This window comes from Macrobrachium rosenbergii, chromosome 11, assembly GCF_040412425.1.
Source record: "Macrobrachium rosenbergii isolate ZJJX-2024 chromosome 11, ASM4041242v1, whole genome shotgun sequence".
Classification (NCBI taxonomy): Eukaryota; Metazoa; Arthropoda; class Malacostraca; order Decapoda; family Palaemonidae; genus Macrobrachium; species Macrobrachium rosenbergii.
The window spans coordinates 45,050,617-45,067,440 of record NC_089751.1 but is presented as its reverse complement, the minus strand read 5'-3'; the positions used below and the strand labels follow the sequence as shown (position 1 = coordinate 45,067,440).

Below are 16,824 nucleotides of genomic sequence, written 5' to 3'. Positions count from 1 at the left end.
ACAGATCTTTTTCATTCCCAAAATAAAAGTCGGATAAAAAACTGTCAATATTACAAATACATCACTATCATTAAAAATGAGTACAAAATGCCCTTTTCTCAAAGAAAGAACCAACCTCTAAACGGATCCTTATCAGTTAATCAACTCCAGTAATGTCTTGATATAATGCGGATAAACTGGAGTCCATAGGTGTTAACCAGAATGTGACCTCTTTGTAACGTCGTGTCCACATACAGCAGTTTCTAATTGCCCAGAAGGCTGTGACATGTGTCGGACTTGTCTCTATTAAGCTAGTTGATAAGCACCTTAACGGGGTTCGCAACAACAGTCAAAGCCTTCCTCATCTCGGATTCAGAGACTGTTAGGGATTTAGCCGTCATGTCGATCACGAGTTAAACCCATCAGTGACCTTAGTATGGAGAGACCAGGCGGTTGCACGCCAAAGGAGTAATTACGAAATCTATGTCCTAAAACAAAAGAAAATTTCTGAAATGTAGAGAGAGAGAGAGAGACAGAGACAGAGAGAGAGAGATAGGGGGGGGGGGGATTTTGAATGCCTCATTCACAAGGGCTTAAATTGTTTGATAGATTAGCCTCCGGTAACACCAGAAATAGAAAAAAAAATAGATATTAAATAATAAATTTACATTCTTTCAAACTTTACCATGTGATGCATGTAGATACTTTTTCCTCTTGTGGTTTCTGTTAGTATTAGTTTATTGTCTTTCTCAAACAGGATTTTCATCATAGCTTCTTTTCGCTTCTCTCATAAATATAGGCCTTACCTCAAGCCGTATTTCCATTGTTTCAGGTCATCAGGAAAGCTACAATGTGGCTTTGTTGTATCATTTGCATTGCGATTTTGTGTTCGTTCAAAATTATACATACATACATACATACATATAATATATATATATATATATATATATATATATATATATATATATATATATATATACATATATATATCTATATATGTATATGTGTGTGTATGTATATATAATATACATGTGTGTGTATTTATGTATGTATGTACTATGCAAGTGCAATATCTAAAGAACAATTCTCACAAAAATTTATAGTGATGCAATATTGCTATGCAAAGAATGTCCTTTGAACGGGAGTGCATCAATAACTATAATAAGAGTTTCCTATTCACGAGCACATAATTACGTGACGTAGATGCTAACCATATAATGAAACTGAACACTGCTATAAACGGATATAAACTGCGTACGATATTTTATTACCATGATGCTCATTTGTTATCGTGATGCCCCATTGAATTCTATATGTTATATGAGAGAGAGAGAGAGAGAGAGGTGGTTGCAAGGAACTTGAATTGTGATTTGGAAAACTCTCCGCTTGGATTATCCAAAAACCAACTCCCCTCTCCCTTCCACCAAACGAAAAAAAGGCTCACAATAGAATTCAAGACATTAAACAGAGTTCTCACCAAACTGAATTTCATCTTAACAGTGAATGGGAAAGAACAGGTGTTAAATAAAGATTAAAGGCAATGAAACAAAAGGAATCCATCCCTTGTTCCATTCTCTTTACCATTCCCTCTCTCTGTTTCCTTCTTCGAAGGTATCAGCCACCTCCCTCCTCTTCTTTCATGACATCTGAACTACTCACCTCTGTTGCCCTCGTCTTAAAAAGTTTCCCCACTCTCTTTTTCGCTCAATAAATTTTCCTGGTCCCCGGGAAGCGCCAGAGAAACAGATGGGAGCCAATTAAAACTTCTCAGGATGTTCAAATATTTATAATTTACGATTCCTGTTCCCGTCCATGCCATGCACGATATACAGTATTTCAGAGTGGAGTAACAATGGGTAGAAAAATTAGAATAAATTGGCATTAAGACAGTGTACTCTTTATGAATTTAACTTTTCAATGTGATATTCCAGGGTGGATAAATATGTAGTACGGTAATGGCCATTGAAACTCGTCTTAGAATATAAAGACTTATTGTTAGATTTTCCAATCCGGAGATTATGATTTTGGGGGAGGGGGTTAGCATGCAGTATAAAAAAAAAGACAAACATGGATGAATTAATTGTCCACATGCATATTCGTGGAATTAATAATCATATTTGCAAGATGAATTTTATGCTATTTCTTTATTCATAATAATGATAATAAAATGCATTTGAAGATACGTTTAACTTTAATATCTAGCTAAATTATCTTAAAAACAAAACCACCTTACAAATAGGCATCTTTTGTCCGTGATCACAAAGACAAATATTTTTAAAGCGTCAAGACGACTGATTAGCAATTTACTGTTTTTCAGAATTTCCAGAGCACGACGCTCTTTTTAAGATGAATTAGATAAAGCAGCTTTCGACTGAAATAATAGTTACAATTTAACTCGGGCTCAAAAGTCCATAAACAAAAGCCAGTGTCCATACAGAGCAAAAATCGAAACGCTTGCAGGTGAAGTTATTGGAATATAATTTAAAATCGATGAAATAAGAATCTGCATTTAACGTTTGCCAAACGTTTATGGTAGCAGTTTAAAGCAAATTGATATTTTCTACGTTCTAAAGGACATATTTCTTGCAAAATAATCATGGTATATAGAAAATAACGAGCATAAAAATATGTCTTCCTATATAGCGAGGCTAACTAATGACCACTGATGTGAATCAGGTTCACACACGAATAAAAAAAAAGTAATATGCGAGAGTTACGTGCGTCTTCATGAGAAGTACACGTAAGCACCAACACAGACCAATTATGAGCTTGAAAATTTGTAAATATTTTCCTAAACTAAACGAGACGTACAAGACGCAGCTTAACTTACATAAAGTGACATGTACGCATTCATCAGTGTATGATACCCACTCGAAATACACGTTTTAATTTTGGAGTCTTGCTTAATATTGTGGCTCTGCACTTCACTGGGATCCTGAATGTTGAAAAAGACAGTCATGTAGTCAAACTCATACGAGAACCTTACGTGTAAAAGTAAATATTGACCACCCCCCCACCCCCGCCAACTATGTACATAATAAGCTTTCTAACCCTACATGTTGACTCTGAGCGTAATACAAAGGCGCCTTTTAATGTTAAAAGATAGATTTCAGTAACTTTTTAGCAGAAGACTGAAATATGAAAATATCTGATAGTAAGGAGTATAATAAACTGGATATAGCATTATGCGAATAAGTGTAATGGTATCAGATACAGAGAACTGGGAGGCATGTTTTAAAAACAGTTGTTATTGATCAATTTCTCAATTTTTTATTACATAAAAACGGGAAGTACTAAGTTCAAGGTAGACAATTAACATAGTTGTATTATTGGAAATAATAAAAAAAAAACATTGCTGTTCAAAGACTGAAAATATTATTATGATTATTATTTTTAATTTCAGCTTTAACTCAGTTTCACAATAAAGTAGCAGAGGAAATATCCTCAAATTTAATAAAAATAAAAAGAGGATCATACGTTCTCAAGAAAAGGGCATAGACTCATGATCAGTAGTTGACAAAATAATATAACGGCGCATGACGATTGAAAGCAACAACCCAGCCATCCCTCCTAACTCCCATTCATACATTATACGGTTGAGAACTTCAGCAGTCAAAACATTACCAAAGGGCAGTTCCACAATTCTGCCCCAAAACTAACGATGGCAGGCCAACGCTTGCTGCAATATTTTGTTGATGCTGAATCACTCGTGATTGAAAAATTTTCGATAAAATTGATTGTCTTTTGAAATGAAGTGTGGCCCATGAGAATATGCTTTGGCAATGGCCTAGAACTGTTCTAGCATTGTTAAGGATAAGGCCAAAACATCTTATATCTGAAGGCTGGAGTTATCCAGACAGGAGATCCACAAATATAAAAATGATAAAATGAAAGATGCATCTATTTTGCCAACGATTTCAGAAAACACACACACACACACATACATACACAGAAAGTAGTAACCCTTCAAATCAAGACCAGAACCTGTATACATTAAATGCAGGCAGCAAAGGTCCGAATATTAGAGTATGGGTCAGTATAAATGGTCTGCATCCCTAGTGCAACCTCTGCTGAGTTTGTATTACGATAGAGTCATGGCAGTCACTTCCCATTACTTCCCATGCTTCTCTGTTTTTCACTCTTAATATAAAGGAAATCTCATCCGCTACTTTATTGTGAATGTGGACATAAGCTGAAAATCATAATGATAATCTTAGCAATATTTCCAATCTACGAGAGGCAATTTTGTTTATTTCCGTTTATACTACTGCGTTAATTTTTTATCTTGAAATTTGTAGCTTTAATTTTTTGGTAGTAATAAAGATATGGAGAAATTATTTATGTTGATGATAGAGAGTGAAGATGGTTTTTAGGTATTCAAAAGTTTGTGTTGGTTTCTCAGAGATAGGTAAATAGAAAAATTAAAAATTACGTATTAGGTGTTCAAAATTATCTTTAAACTCTGCAATACGGAAACACATACGGTAACATCATCAACTGCAGATTGAAAACAAAAAGATAAAGAAGGTGCAGTTCCATTATTCACAGTGGATCTCCAGTTCTTAGCCCACCGCTGTCATTCTTACTCTCTCTTATTGATAATTTCTCTTATCTTTCCTTTTCCTTCTCGCTGAAACGCTGTTACCCTCTTCCTCCCCCTCTGTTTTTTGCTTCCGAGTCCACCCTTCCCCTTTCTCGAGCTAAATGAATCATTACCTTTTCCCCGTAAACACCGGAAAGGGAGACATAGAAACCATTTAAGAAATATCTTGAGGTGCAGAAGGAACGGTACCTGTTCGATTCCTGGTATGTGTAATGTGTTTCTCAGAGTAGAATTTTTTATGGAATTTATGGATCGTTCGGCTGCAGAGAATAAATATGATCCTCCAGTAATTGTCAGTTATCCAGTTATATAGCTTTCTCCGCAAGCTTGGAAAACTACACATGCCCGCATACACACACATACCAAATTATGTTCGTGAACAAGAGGCGATAGATACCACTTTCATTGATAATTAACCAAAACACACACAAACTCACAAACACACACATACACACATTTGTGTGCTTGTGGTTAAACTTCAGTGGAAGTGGTGTTTATCATCTCGTATTCATGAATAAACCTCGTTATCAAGTGTCCTTATCAGACTAATGCTATGACAAGAAAAAAAAAAACGCTGGCCAGTAATATCTTAGGTTATTTATTAATTACAGTTCCATTGCGAAAGCACGATCACGACAGAAACATATTCATATTAACCAACAGCTTTTGTGAATTTATTCAAAATAAAACCTTTAAAACTGGCGGACGATTATAAAGACAATTCTAGACACACTGATGGATTTGATGTAAAGATTACTATATAACGCAAAATTTAGCTTATCTGGGAGGGGGGGGGCTTGGGTAAAATTGGCGTCCCTCCTCATGAATGTATTATACCACTATGCTTACGTGTATGAGAAGTAATATATCGTAGAAAAAGAACGAAACCTGAATTAGATTTAGATTTTCCTATTATGTGTAATGAACGAGATATCACAGAACAGCGGATTACCGAAATATCTTGCATTGTAATTAGGCTTAAATAATGTTTTCTTATTCTCCGCTGAAACCAATAACTGTTCTGTCCCTTCCTCGTAACGTATAATTTAATGCTATTGAAACAGTTAACATGTATTGCTTACTACTACTATCCGTTAATAATGATATGAAATGCTATTGGTAATACGTACATGACAAGGAAAAGAAAACTTTTGGGAACATTTACAGCTTCGTAATCGGCCATCGGCTTGAGTATTGATTATGAACAAATAAGAGCAGAATAGATGGTTTAGAATCGCCTACGATAATAATTATTTTGTTTTTAGATACCTAATTTATAAAACACATTTAAGTTTTAAAAAGAACCAGGAACCTTACTCTCGTGATATTTAAAATACTATTTTTTTATGAAATTATAGACGATAAATAAAATTTCTGTTTGCGGTCATCCCAAATGATTTGTTCTTTTTCCTCATTACTTAGAAGAATAAGAAACAAGGAAAACGGCGTTCTTTTCAAGGACAAGGAGAGAACATACAGAACCAGTAAGACATAGCAGCAACCAGCAAGACACAACAACATGACTAATGTTCCTTTGACCGGAGAGACGCCGTGTAATCCGACAGAAAGCCATCTGCTGAAGGGTTTCTGATAACGAGATATGGAATCACATAATTGAATTAATCCCATTCCGCCCTCCGGAACAAACTTCTAAGCCCTCCCCGGTCCCGACAAGTCCTTCTGAGAAGATTAAATCTTTAAACCTCATTAACAAGGCAACTTTAATAACGAGAGGGAAGTAAAGGAGATGTTATCATTACACTGGTGTTATCATTACACTGTGCTATTTCTCTCTTAGAGTGCTGTTTTCTGAGACTTATGGGAAGTGGGTGAAATTCTAGTTGTCGAAATGCGTGATACTGTCCGGGTGATTAATAATGAGCTTGGCAGTAAGTGTATTAATGCTGTCTAGATTTATAAGAGACCTTCACAGGAAACAATGAAAAGGAGAGAGAGAGAGAGAGAGAGAGAGAGAGAGAGAGAGAGAGTACGAATGTGAAAATATCATCGAGTGGCTATTTGCTTAGAAAAATCGTGCCTAACATTTTTTTTGGTGACTTTTGAAATAAAAAAAATAAAGTAAAGAAAATTAGTAAATTGGACTCATTTTCTGTGTAGCTGGCAAACTGTCTCAAAAGATTTTGTGGTGATATAAGGATCTCTTACTAATCATTATCTCTTTGAATAAACAAGAGGATAAGTTTCTCTTTAAATAGATAAAAAAAACAATGTTTAAACCATTTTCGTTGGCAAAATGAAAATGAGAATTTTTGAAAAGGACAATTATTTTTTATATCCTAAAGCGTACTGAAAAATTAATATCTTGTTTTGGAACGAAGAAAACAAAAATATCAAGGGTCACTAAAAATCCCTTCAGCGTGAACTGTCGATTGATCGACTGTGTGCTGTTCACTATTGTAGTTCGTCCATGGCCACTTTCAAACATTTATATATATATATATATATATATATATATATATATATATATATATATATATATATATATATATATATATATATATATATATATATATATACACATACACGCCATGTACAGTATATACCTCGTCCTCTAAAGAGTTAACGCTTTGTACTTCATAAACTACTACAGCTACTACGTACAGACCTTCAAATCCCTGGGTGTGACTGTTTTAAGAGACAGGGACTCTGATATATATATATATATATATATATATATATATATATATATATATATATATATATATATATATATATATATATATATATATATATATATATATATATATATATATATATATATATATATATATATATATACACACACACACACACACACACACACACAACATGTACAGTATATACCTCGTCCTCTAAAGAGTTAACGCTATGTACTCCATAAACTACTACAGCTACTGTGTACAGACCTTCAAATCCCGGGGTGTGGCTGTTTTAAGAGACAGGGACTCTGACCCTCGTTGTTGACGTAACATGAATCATTAACGAGTTCTAGACGGTGATGTTACAAGGGACAAGACAATAACCGAGTGATCAAACATGGGAGCAGTAAATAAAGAAACTCAGTAGTGGTCGATCCTATTTCTCTTCTGCTTTTTAGAGTTTTTTGTGTTTTCTCAATAGAAAAGCATCACGCGAAATACTGAGGTTCACATGCATGGCTTACGCTTCGAAATAGTTCACTCACTAAATTATTAACTCCTTTTGCGTTGTATCCTTTTGTTTGGTTTTGCTAACCTGAAAGATCTTGTTGCCGAAACTTACCTAACTGCAAGTTATTTGATCTGACCCTTTATCCAAGATTATGTAAGATAATCATAACTTCTATGAATAAAGAGATGTTTTGAAAAGTGGAGCAGTAAATATAAACTAAAAGTAAGTGTATGCGATAAATAACTTTTTTCTCTTTCACTGAATTTCGTTTTAAAAATAAAATTCAGCATTTAAGCTTTTGGAATTACTCATAGGTCACTAAAATGACTCTGACTGGAGCTTAAAGCAACATTTCTAATTGACATTACACAGTCTATAGCGTTTTAGGCTTTGCCTTATTAATGTCAAATGTATTACAGCTAATTCTTGAAAGCTCTGAATGTCTGAAACTGCCTCGGTGCTTGTCTTTATAGCTGAATTTCCTTTTGAGGACGTACTTGACTCATATATTTCTATAACGGTAAATCATAGCAACAGACATTTCGTACTTCCAGTTTTATTCTGCCTGACAAAAGGAAGGATCCACTCGGTTTTTTTTTATGAAAAATGATTAATCATCAGTTGCATAAGCTAAGTGGTGCACATATGAACCTTCTTCCGCACCAGAACGTCTGTACCTAACCTTCCACAGTTTAGTTATAGGATTCCCCACTCGACGATAAACTCAAATAAGATTTCCTTTTTAATGCTTTTCGTCTGGTTTGTTTTGTATCACCCAAAATCAAAATGAGAATTAAGTTTTTCATTGGTTATAAAAAAAAAGTCTTAGAAGCCCTGGTTTTTTTTGGTTGGTTGAGTGGCTCCATCCTGGAGATTTATTCGCTTCCTCGATTTCTGAATTTTTGCACACGCGCACACACACACAACACACACACAAATGTATGTATATATATATATATATATATATATATATATATATATATATATATATATATATATATATATATATATATATATATACATACATATATATATCTAGTTGGGGTGAATTAGATCAATTTGAGGATTTACTGTTGGGGTTACAGAGATATCTAGTTTGCCTTTTTCCGAATGTCAAAACATTTTGCTACGATGAGTATAAAATTTACAGCGCATAGCCTGTTTCAAACAACTGTATAAATGATCATTGGAACAATTACAGGCTCTTTTATGTCCATACGATTTCAGAAGAGAATAGTTTTTGTAGTTATGATGAATCCTTATTGACCTGATTTTTAACACCCAAGGAAATTTCGACATGTTTATATACAAGCCTTGACAAATTGATTTAAAACTACAATTATTTGGTTGTATGCTCGACCTCATTTACATTTTGACTTAGTGATCTGCTAAAGCAGCTAAAGCAAGATGTAGATGATGGTGCTTTTGGGGAACTTAGACTTATCTTCTGCTCCATAGAGTAATGTGTCTTCAAATACTCTATGTTGATTTTTTCCTTTTCTTGTGGCGTAATTTCTGGGCCATAAAATGAGATAGTGCACCGTCTAGATAGTGTTACCTTTGTTGCAGTTATTGATGCCTAATAAAAGGGAAATAGTGGAATTATTTTTGGACTGTGAGACTGAGACCTAACAGAAATAAGAACTTCCTTGTTAGCTGATCAAGCACTCTGCAACCCCTCCACGGTTCGTTATGCTTAAGTGTAACAGTATCTAATGACAGCTGACGCATCCCACGCCATCATAAAACTAATTATGGTTCATGAGTCTCCCAGTGTCTCCAGACATGATTGGCATTAATGTCAATGCTTCTAATGTTCTTTCGCCCTTACTGGCTTACTGTTCTCCTTTCTATACAGCTTCAGTCTCTCTGACACTGTCTTTCCGACAGGGTCGCTCAAATCTTCGGTTCCATTTTCATTAGAAAAGGTAATAGGACTCAGATTATTGCTGGAAGATATCCTGATTAGCCATATTCCATGTTCTATTTTACCAAGGTTATCCTGCACTCAAATATAAATTTCTTGGCACTTCCTACAACTCTTTTGCTGCTTAGGTTTACTAGTTCACCCTGTAGATTACCTGCTATAAGCATGTATACTTAACGACACATTAACTGAAGCACTGAAAATTTGTGACACTGATATTAATCAGGATCTTTTGGAATTTGTAAAAAAAAAATGTTCAGCCTAATTTCTCATATGCCCGCGGGACAGAGTTTGTTTGTATATGCTGGAAAATTTTTAATAATTAACACCCACATATGATCATTAGTATCGATATCATATTCAGACCGGTTCGTTGTCAAAGTACGAGATTTTCCATTAAATTTCTTTCGCAATATTAATTATTAATGCTTTGCACGCTGAGGATATGGCTAATAATTTAGGGGAAAGTTAACTCGTATAATAATTTTTCACTGGTATACTGAGTTCCTTGAAACGTGTGGTCTTGATTACAAATGTGTAGCTGAAAATATCAGCTTTGCAAAACGAACAACAGGCTTCCGTTATCACGGAAAGAGATATGACTACTAAACTTGACAGATAGGGTCTACAAAAAAAAAAAAATCTTTAAATAATGATGATTTTCAAAAAGGTACACAAGAAGTAGATTCTCTCTCTCTCTCTCTCTCTCTCTCTCTCTCTCTCTCTCTCTCTCTCTCTCTCTCTCTCTCTCTCTATGTATATATATATATATATATATATATATATATATATATATATATATATATATATATATATATATATATATATATATACACACATATATATACTGACATATATATACACACACATACACAGACACACACAAAACAAATGTAATAGATAGTTTCCTCTCAAAGGTGTTTATATAAGCGTTAGTCATCCGCTTCATACAAAGCATTGATGTAAATTTTCAGACACACTCCGATGTGTACCCTGTCTTCAGCATGCAACGTACCATTGATTATAGGTTGGAAACGTCAGGAATCAATGCACAGTACGTGTTTCTTAATGTGACTTATGTTTGAAAGGAGGAGAGAGGAAAGACAGACAGACAGACGGACAGAGAGTCAGGTATATTGTGATGGAATATTTTGTGTTCAGTAACCTTGGTTTTTTTCTTCAAAACGGAACAAAATCCATAATCAAGTGACTCAAAACATAACGAAGATTATGTTTAGAAATGATCTGTTGACATAGTTCTGCTGCTTTTGCGGAGAGAGAGAGAGAGAGAGAGAGAGAGAGAGAGAGAGAGAGAGAGAGAGAGAGAGAGGGCATTGTCAGACTAATTAAAAGAGTAGGTACTGACCTTTTCCGTCAATGGAAGACAAACAGGTCCGCTCCCTTTCAAATAATGGGGAAAACTGACAGAGCCTCCATTTCAAGAGTAACTAGGTATTGCGACCTTTGTAAGTCACTCTTAAATTTCCTTTAACGATTCCGTAATCCTGTGATCCCAGGTATGTAATTGTCAGAAAGCATTCTTGTTTATCACTCACAAATATACTCGTACAACGGCTATTTCATCTTTAAACTTCATGTAGCCAAACGCAAATGATGTAAAGGAATAATTTGTAAACTTTGTGTGTGTGTGTGTGTGTGTGTGTGTCTGTGTGAAATCTGATATGTGATCTGTTCAGACAACGCAAATAATACGCTACACCTCCCTCCAGGTGTACTAATGGGCTTTGCCGATAGTAGAAAAACTTCTGTATAAAAAGTACAACAATGTTGTTTACTTTTACTTTCACAGATTCAAAAAAATTTTTAACTGTAATCGGGAAGGATGAATTATTGTTTCATAAATATCCTTATCTGATCAAAAAGTACTCTGAATTAATAAGTCTTAGCATGAATCATTTTTGCATTTTCCAGCGTTATTAGGTTACAGTGAACAAAGAGATGTGGCTCACCATTTTTCACCTAAATAGATTTTACTTTGGGGAACGTGAAAAGGCTTTTAGCTAAGCAAACTGAACTTCTTATCATTTGAAAAGAGTATTTGCGTGATCTGGAGCTGATCTGTCATAGGGGAGAGGGCAAATTGTAATTTTCCAATTGCAGTCCATTAATAACAGTAGGGATATTGGACTATTTCGAAATTTACGCTCTCTCATTCTGTTACTTTTAAACTCTGAAATCCGCCTCAGAATTTTGTTACTGTATATCATAACGTTTTTCCAAGTGAATTTGATACTACAAACGGAACATTAACACTTCGTCCTTCCTATGTTAAGCCATGTCTGAGTGGTACTGTGGTGGATCTTTTGATAATCTGAATTTTTCACAAAATTCTCGAATTGGTATGACGCTCGTGTTAATGCTCTGTCTCCATAATTTTTTTAATTCCATCTATCTCTTTCTTCCTTTTTATTTTCGAAATTGTCAGCTTGGAGGGGCCAAGATTTTAAGAGACTATTAAGTATCCTTTTCAGTATATTATTTTTAGCGGATTCTCTGATATTTGCTATTCATTTCTGATGATTCTTCAGACACCTCTGACCTTTCTTTTCAGTATTTGTAACGAATTGAGAGATGTAGTTGCCGGGTCCATAATCGTCTCTTAAAAGATCAGAATGCTGAGTTTAGTTGACGCATCAAGTATATATTACTAGTCTGGAATATAAATTTTGATTGCATTTACTGGTTAGTCATTATGATTAAAAAATAACCGCTTTACTAGAAGTACAGAGCAAAAGAGGATGTAATCTGATGACAAAGTATTGTGGGTGTTATGAAAATATGTCAGTATTGTCTTCATTTAAGGAACTTATTAATTAGCGACTCTATTTGTATACCAAATCTGTCATCAGTTTGACAATTTGAATCCCACAGGGGTTTATTTGCACTGAGTCCAAAGAATTATATCAAAGATTGTGGCAATGAACTTAAAATTTTTGTAAATTAGATATACACTTTCACGAATTATGGTTTGTATTGTTTATAAAGCAGTTGCCGGGAATATATAGTGTTAAGGCTATATATTGTAATATAGAACACAAGATTACTATTTTGCCACATGCGGTTTACATATGAATATAAATTATTATTTAAAGTTCAACGTCAGTTTTTACTAACTGATTAGCTATATTTGGAAATATATTCTTCCATTAATCTTTGAAGCTTATAGAAATGCAGTCTATTTGAATCCTATTTACATTGGAAATGCTGTGATTGCTTGAGTTTATGCGTAGTTGGGGGTGGGTGTGTTGGATGGTGGGTGGTGGGTTTGGCAATTATGATGAACCTATTTTGATCTACATTTTTTTTTGGGGGGGGCGGGCGGGCGTTGGGGGTAGTGTAGGGTGTCGTATTTTTAATCCAAATATGTCTTTATTTTTTAGTTTCAAGTTGGAAGTCTTCAAAATTTGTTTCCAAAATTTGTTTCAAGGTCTTTCCATTTAAGCATTTTGATTTGCGAGCTTCTGTGCCATCTCTTGTTTGTACTGTTGCGCTTTTTGTCAAACTAGCGGTTACATTATATGGAGATTGTTAATTAATACTGGAAAGTGTATTTAGCTCTTTGATGAGACATTCGTGGCATCCACTAGCATTTCATAAATGTGTTGATGGGACTTCTTCATCAGCCTTAAGAGTTGTGAAGATCAGTAGGCTTTCGTGGCGTATAGTTCCTGTATATGTATACTCTTTATTGTGCTCAGTGATTAACTTAAAGCTATTATTCATGCTTATTTCTTGCTGGATATTTTGATCTTTTCAGCATACTTGGTGGTTGGATAAGTTCTCTTTCCTATATTTAGAATTTGTGTTCATATTAGTTTATTCTCAGTGACAGAATCTATTTAAATTTATTTATACTTTTTTCATCAATTTGTTTGTTTAAGTTTGTTTATCCATTTATTTATTTGTTTGTATTACTGAAATCTCTCACTTTAAACTTTATATATATATTATATATATATATATATATATATATATATATATATATATATATATATATATATATATATATTATTTTTTTATTTATTTATTTATTTTTTTTTTGTGGTGAGCCACTATCAGTTAACCTTTCCTTTGATATTTTACTAATTGGAATATTCAGCACATAAAAACTTCATATTTATTTTGAGTCGTGATTTCTTCCTTGACGCCAGAATTAATAAATTGACATCTTGCGATTGTTTAGTTACTCATTCTGCTTTATCCTCATTTCATTGTTTAATCTGGTTCGGATCCTTTTGTTAGGTGACAGCTCCGCACGAAAATTTATTAGATGGATCATCGATATTTCCTTTTACCTATAGTTTTACTTTTATGGCAATTGTTCCAACAAAATAAATACATAATCAAAGGATTCTTATGAAACTCAAGTCCATGGAGGTATTTAGTTACATCACGCTTTCACATAGCTTAAACTCTTAAACATATTATGGTCAGGTCGGCAATGTGACCTTGTTCTGATACTCCGGATTAGAGTTCGAACCCTGCTACGGGCATCAGATTTACTCCATCTTCTTGCACATCGATCTAAGGCTTCATAGTGACAAAGCGCACCCAAAAAGTTTGAAGAATTCGAGTTCAGAGGGCATTTTTATTATTGCAAATACAGACGTATCTGGTAAAAAGTGACCAGTAGATTCTATATATAATATATATTTCAGTATAGGTTACGGAGCCCATGGAATGATTTCCATATTTTGTTGTAGGATATTAACTTATATCTTATAAATTTCTGTAGCCGGTCGTTGTTATGTAATTTCAGGCAAGAAGTTAGTAATTTTTTCGTTTTTTCTTCACCTCTCGGTAATGTAACCGTTCCTTGTGAACTGTTCAAAGTGTTGTTTCCCTTAACTACAAAAATTTGTAATGTGCAAAGATGAGATTCCCAATTTCATCGAAAAAGATTATGAAACAAGACACTAAGATCAAAAACTTTTATTACACTGAAAGAATGCAGAGGGAAAGGTGAAGAATCTGCCGAGCGTAATTTCCAATACTGGCTGAAACTCTTACACTAATGATAAATAACGGCTATACTTAAGCAATACTTCCTGAATGGACATTTGAAACATTTCCTCAAGACTATAGAGTTGTGTCTATCTGATATGAAGAGAATTTAGATAGACACGAAGACTCCAGAAGAAATTGAACATTATGTTTTGATCAGTAATCACCAGTCATCCCTGCAAATGGTAGCAATAGTATTACTTATACTTAATTTTAAAATAATTGTGACAGATCTCTTAACAAACGCAGCATTCAGCGCAAATCCCATTCGACTCTCTCTCTCTCTCTCTCTCTCTCTCTCTCTCTCTCTCTCTCTCTCTCTCAAATTATTAGGTTATTCATGCCCTCCGCAAGACATTCGTAACATTGGCAAACGTCATTATGCAATATATTCTCCTTAACAAACCATAACACTCCCCAACACAACACCGCAACAAGAGTAATTAACGTGCAATATAATTCCCTCACTACTAATACCTGTAATTAACAAATTCCAGTGTTAAATTTCTCGTTAAGAGCCGTAATAGAGATTGAGAAATTAGATGATGGAATCACCTAATGACCAAAATGAAAAATAACACCAGATATTAAATGAGAGAATCTTCGATGTCTGACGATTCAATGGAAGAAGAAGAAGAATCAGACGATGATGACGAAGAGGATGATGAGGACTCCGCTGCCGAGGACGATGAAGAGGACGATGAAGACGTGGATGAAGAGGAAGAGGAAGAGAAGGAAGAGGAGGACCAAGATGGCGACGGTCTTTTATAAACGGTTTTGGAGGTGTTGTTCGAATCATCTCCTCCACATTCTCTTCTTCCGCGTTTCTTGGTCCTACCGTGTCTTCTCTTGTCTTTTCTGGAAATGCAAAAAGAGTAAAGAATTAAAGGAAAAGTAAGAAAGGGCAGTGCTTTACTCATCAATGCCAAATGTGCAGCCAAGGCATGCATTTATTATTCCTGTTGCTGTTGATGGTACTTTAATACAAAACTATACATGCACACATACACACATGTGTGTGTGTCCATCTAGTTTTGTACTGAAGCACATCAGCATATATATTTATATATATATATGTATATAAATAAATAATTATATATATATGTATATATATACACACATACATGAGTTTTTGTCACATACACAATACCATTTTTCATATTCCCAAACCTTAAGCTACAAATGTCGTTTGATATCATATTCACTCAACCTCGGAATCAAGCACTGGAAGGGAAATTATAAGTGATAAGCTATCCGTCACCTAGTGGACTCGAACTACAGATTGGTTGGGGAACGATGATTGTCACTGGAAAGTCGCAGATTCCCAAGCACTCGGTGGTTCGAGTCCCCCTGGTGACGGATCGCTTATCACTTAAATATTCCCCTTCGTTGTTTATTCTAAGGTTGAGTGAATTTGGCATTGAACGACAATATATATTACAATATATATTATATATATATATATATATATATATATATATATATATATATATATATATATGTGTGTGTGTGTGTGTGTGTGTGTGTGTGTGTATGTGTCTGTTCATTTCCACATATAAATGCACATACACACACACAGCATGCACACACACATATATATATACACATTTCTTTTATATATATATATATATATATATATATATATATATATATATATATATATATATATATATATATATATATATATATATATATATATATATATATATATATATATATATATATATATATATGAAACACAGTTAAAAATCCTGAGCGAGACTAGAAATTCTGAAAGTGTAAATAAATTAGCATACACTCCCGGGGCGGTACTACACATCCGTTAAAGGAAACCAGAGTCTTTTTGGAATTTTTTAATTCATCGAGGAACATGTTTCCCATGACTGTAGCTATAAAAAAAAAAAGGTGACAAAAAGCGAGGCGTTTTAAGCTTAGCGATGCGTGATTGATAAGCCGTGCTCGGAAGAGGCACACACACGTATATAAAAAATGTCGTACGGAAATTATTTCAGAGGCAGGAAATGTGCGCAGCTCCATCCGCAAAGTGCTGAATAGACAAACTGATCCCACAGAGTCACGTTTTTTCCTCTCTCTCTCTCTCTCTCTCTCTCTCGCGTTTCTTTCTTTTGAAAAAATTGTC

At 34.2% G+C, this 16,824-nt stretch overlaps 1 protein-coding gene across 1 annotated transcript in view; it reads right to left on the bottom strand.

Moving 5' to 3' along the window:
• Positions 1–14,597: 14,597 nt before the first annotated feature.
• Positions 14,598–16,824, bottom strand: part of LOC136843389 (serine-rich adhesin for platelets-like) — a 47,238-nt gene continuing 45,011 nt past the window's right edge. The window contains exon 3 of the mRNA XM_067111740.1: positions 14,598–15,542. Within this exon, the coding sequence (XP_066967841.1) occupies positions 15,272–15,542 (271 nt within the window). The 3' untranslated portion in view covers positions 14,598–15,271. The remainder of the gene's footprint in view (positions 15,543–16,824) is intronic.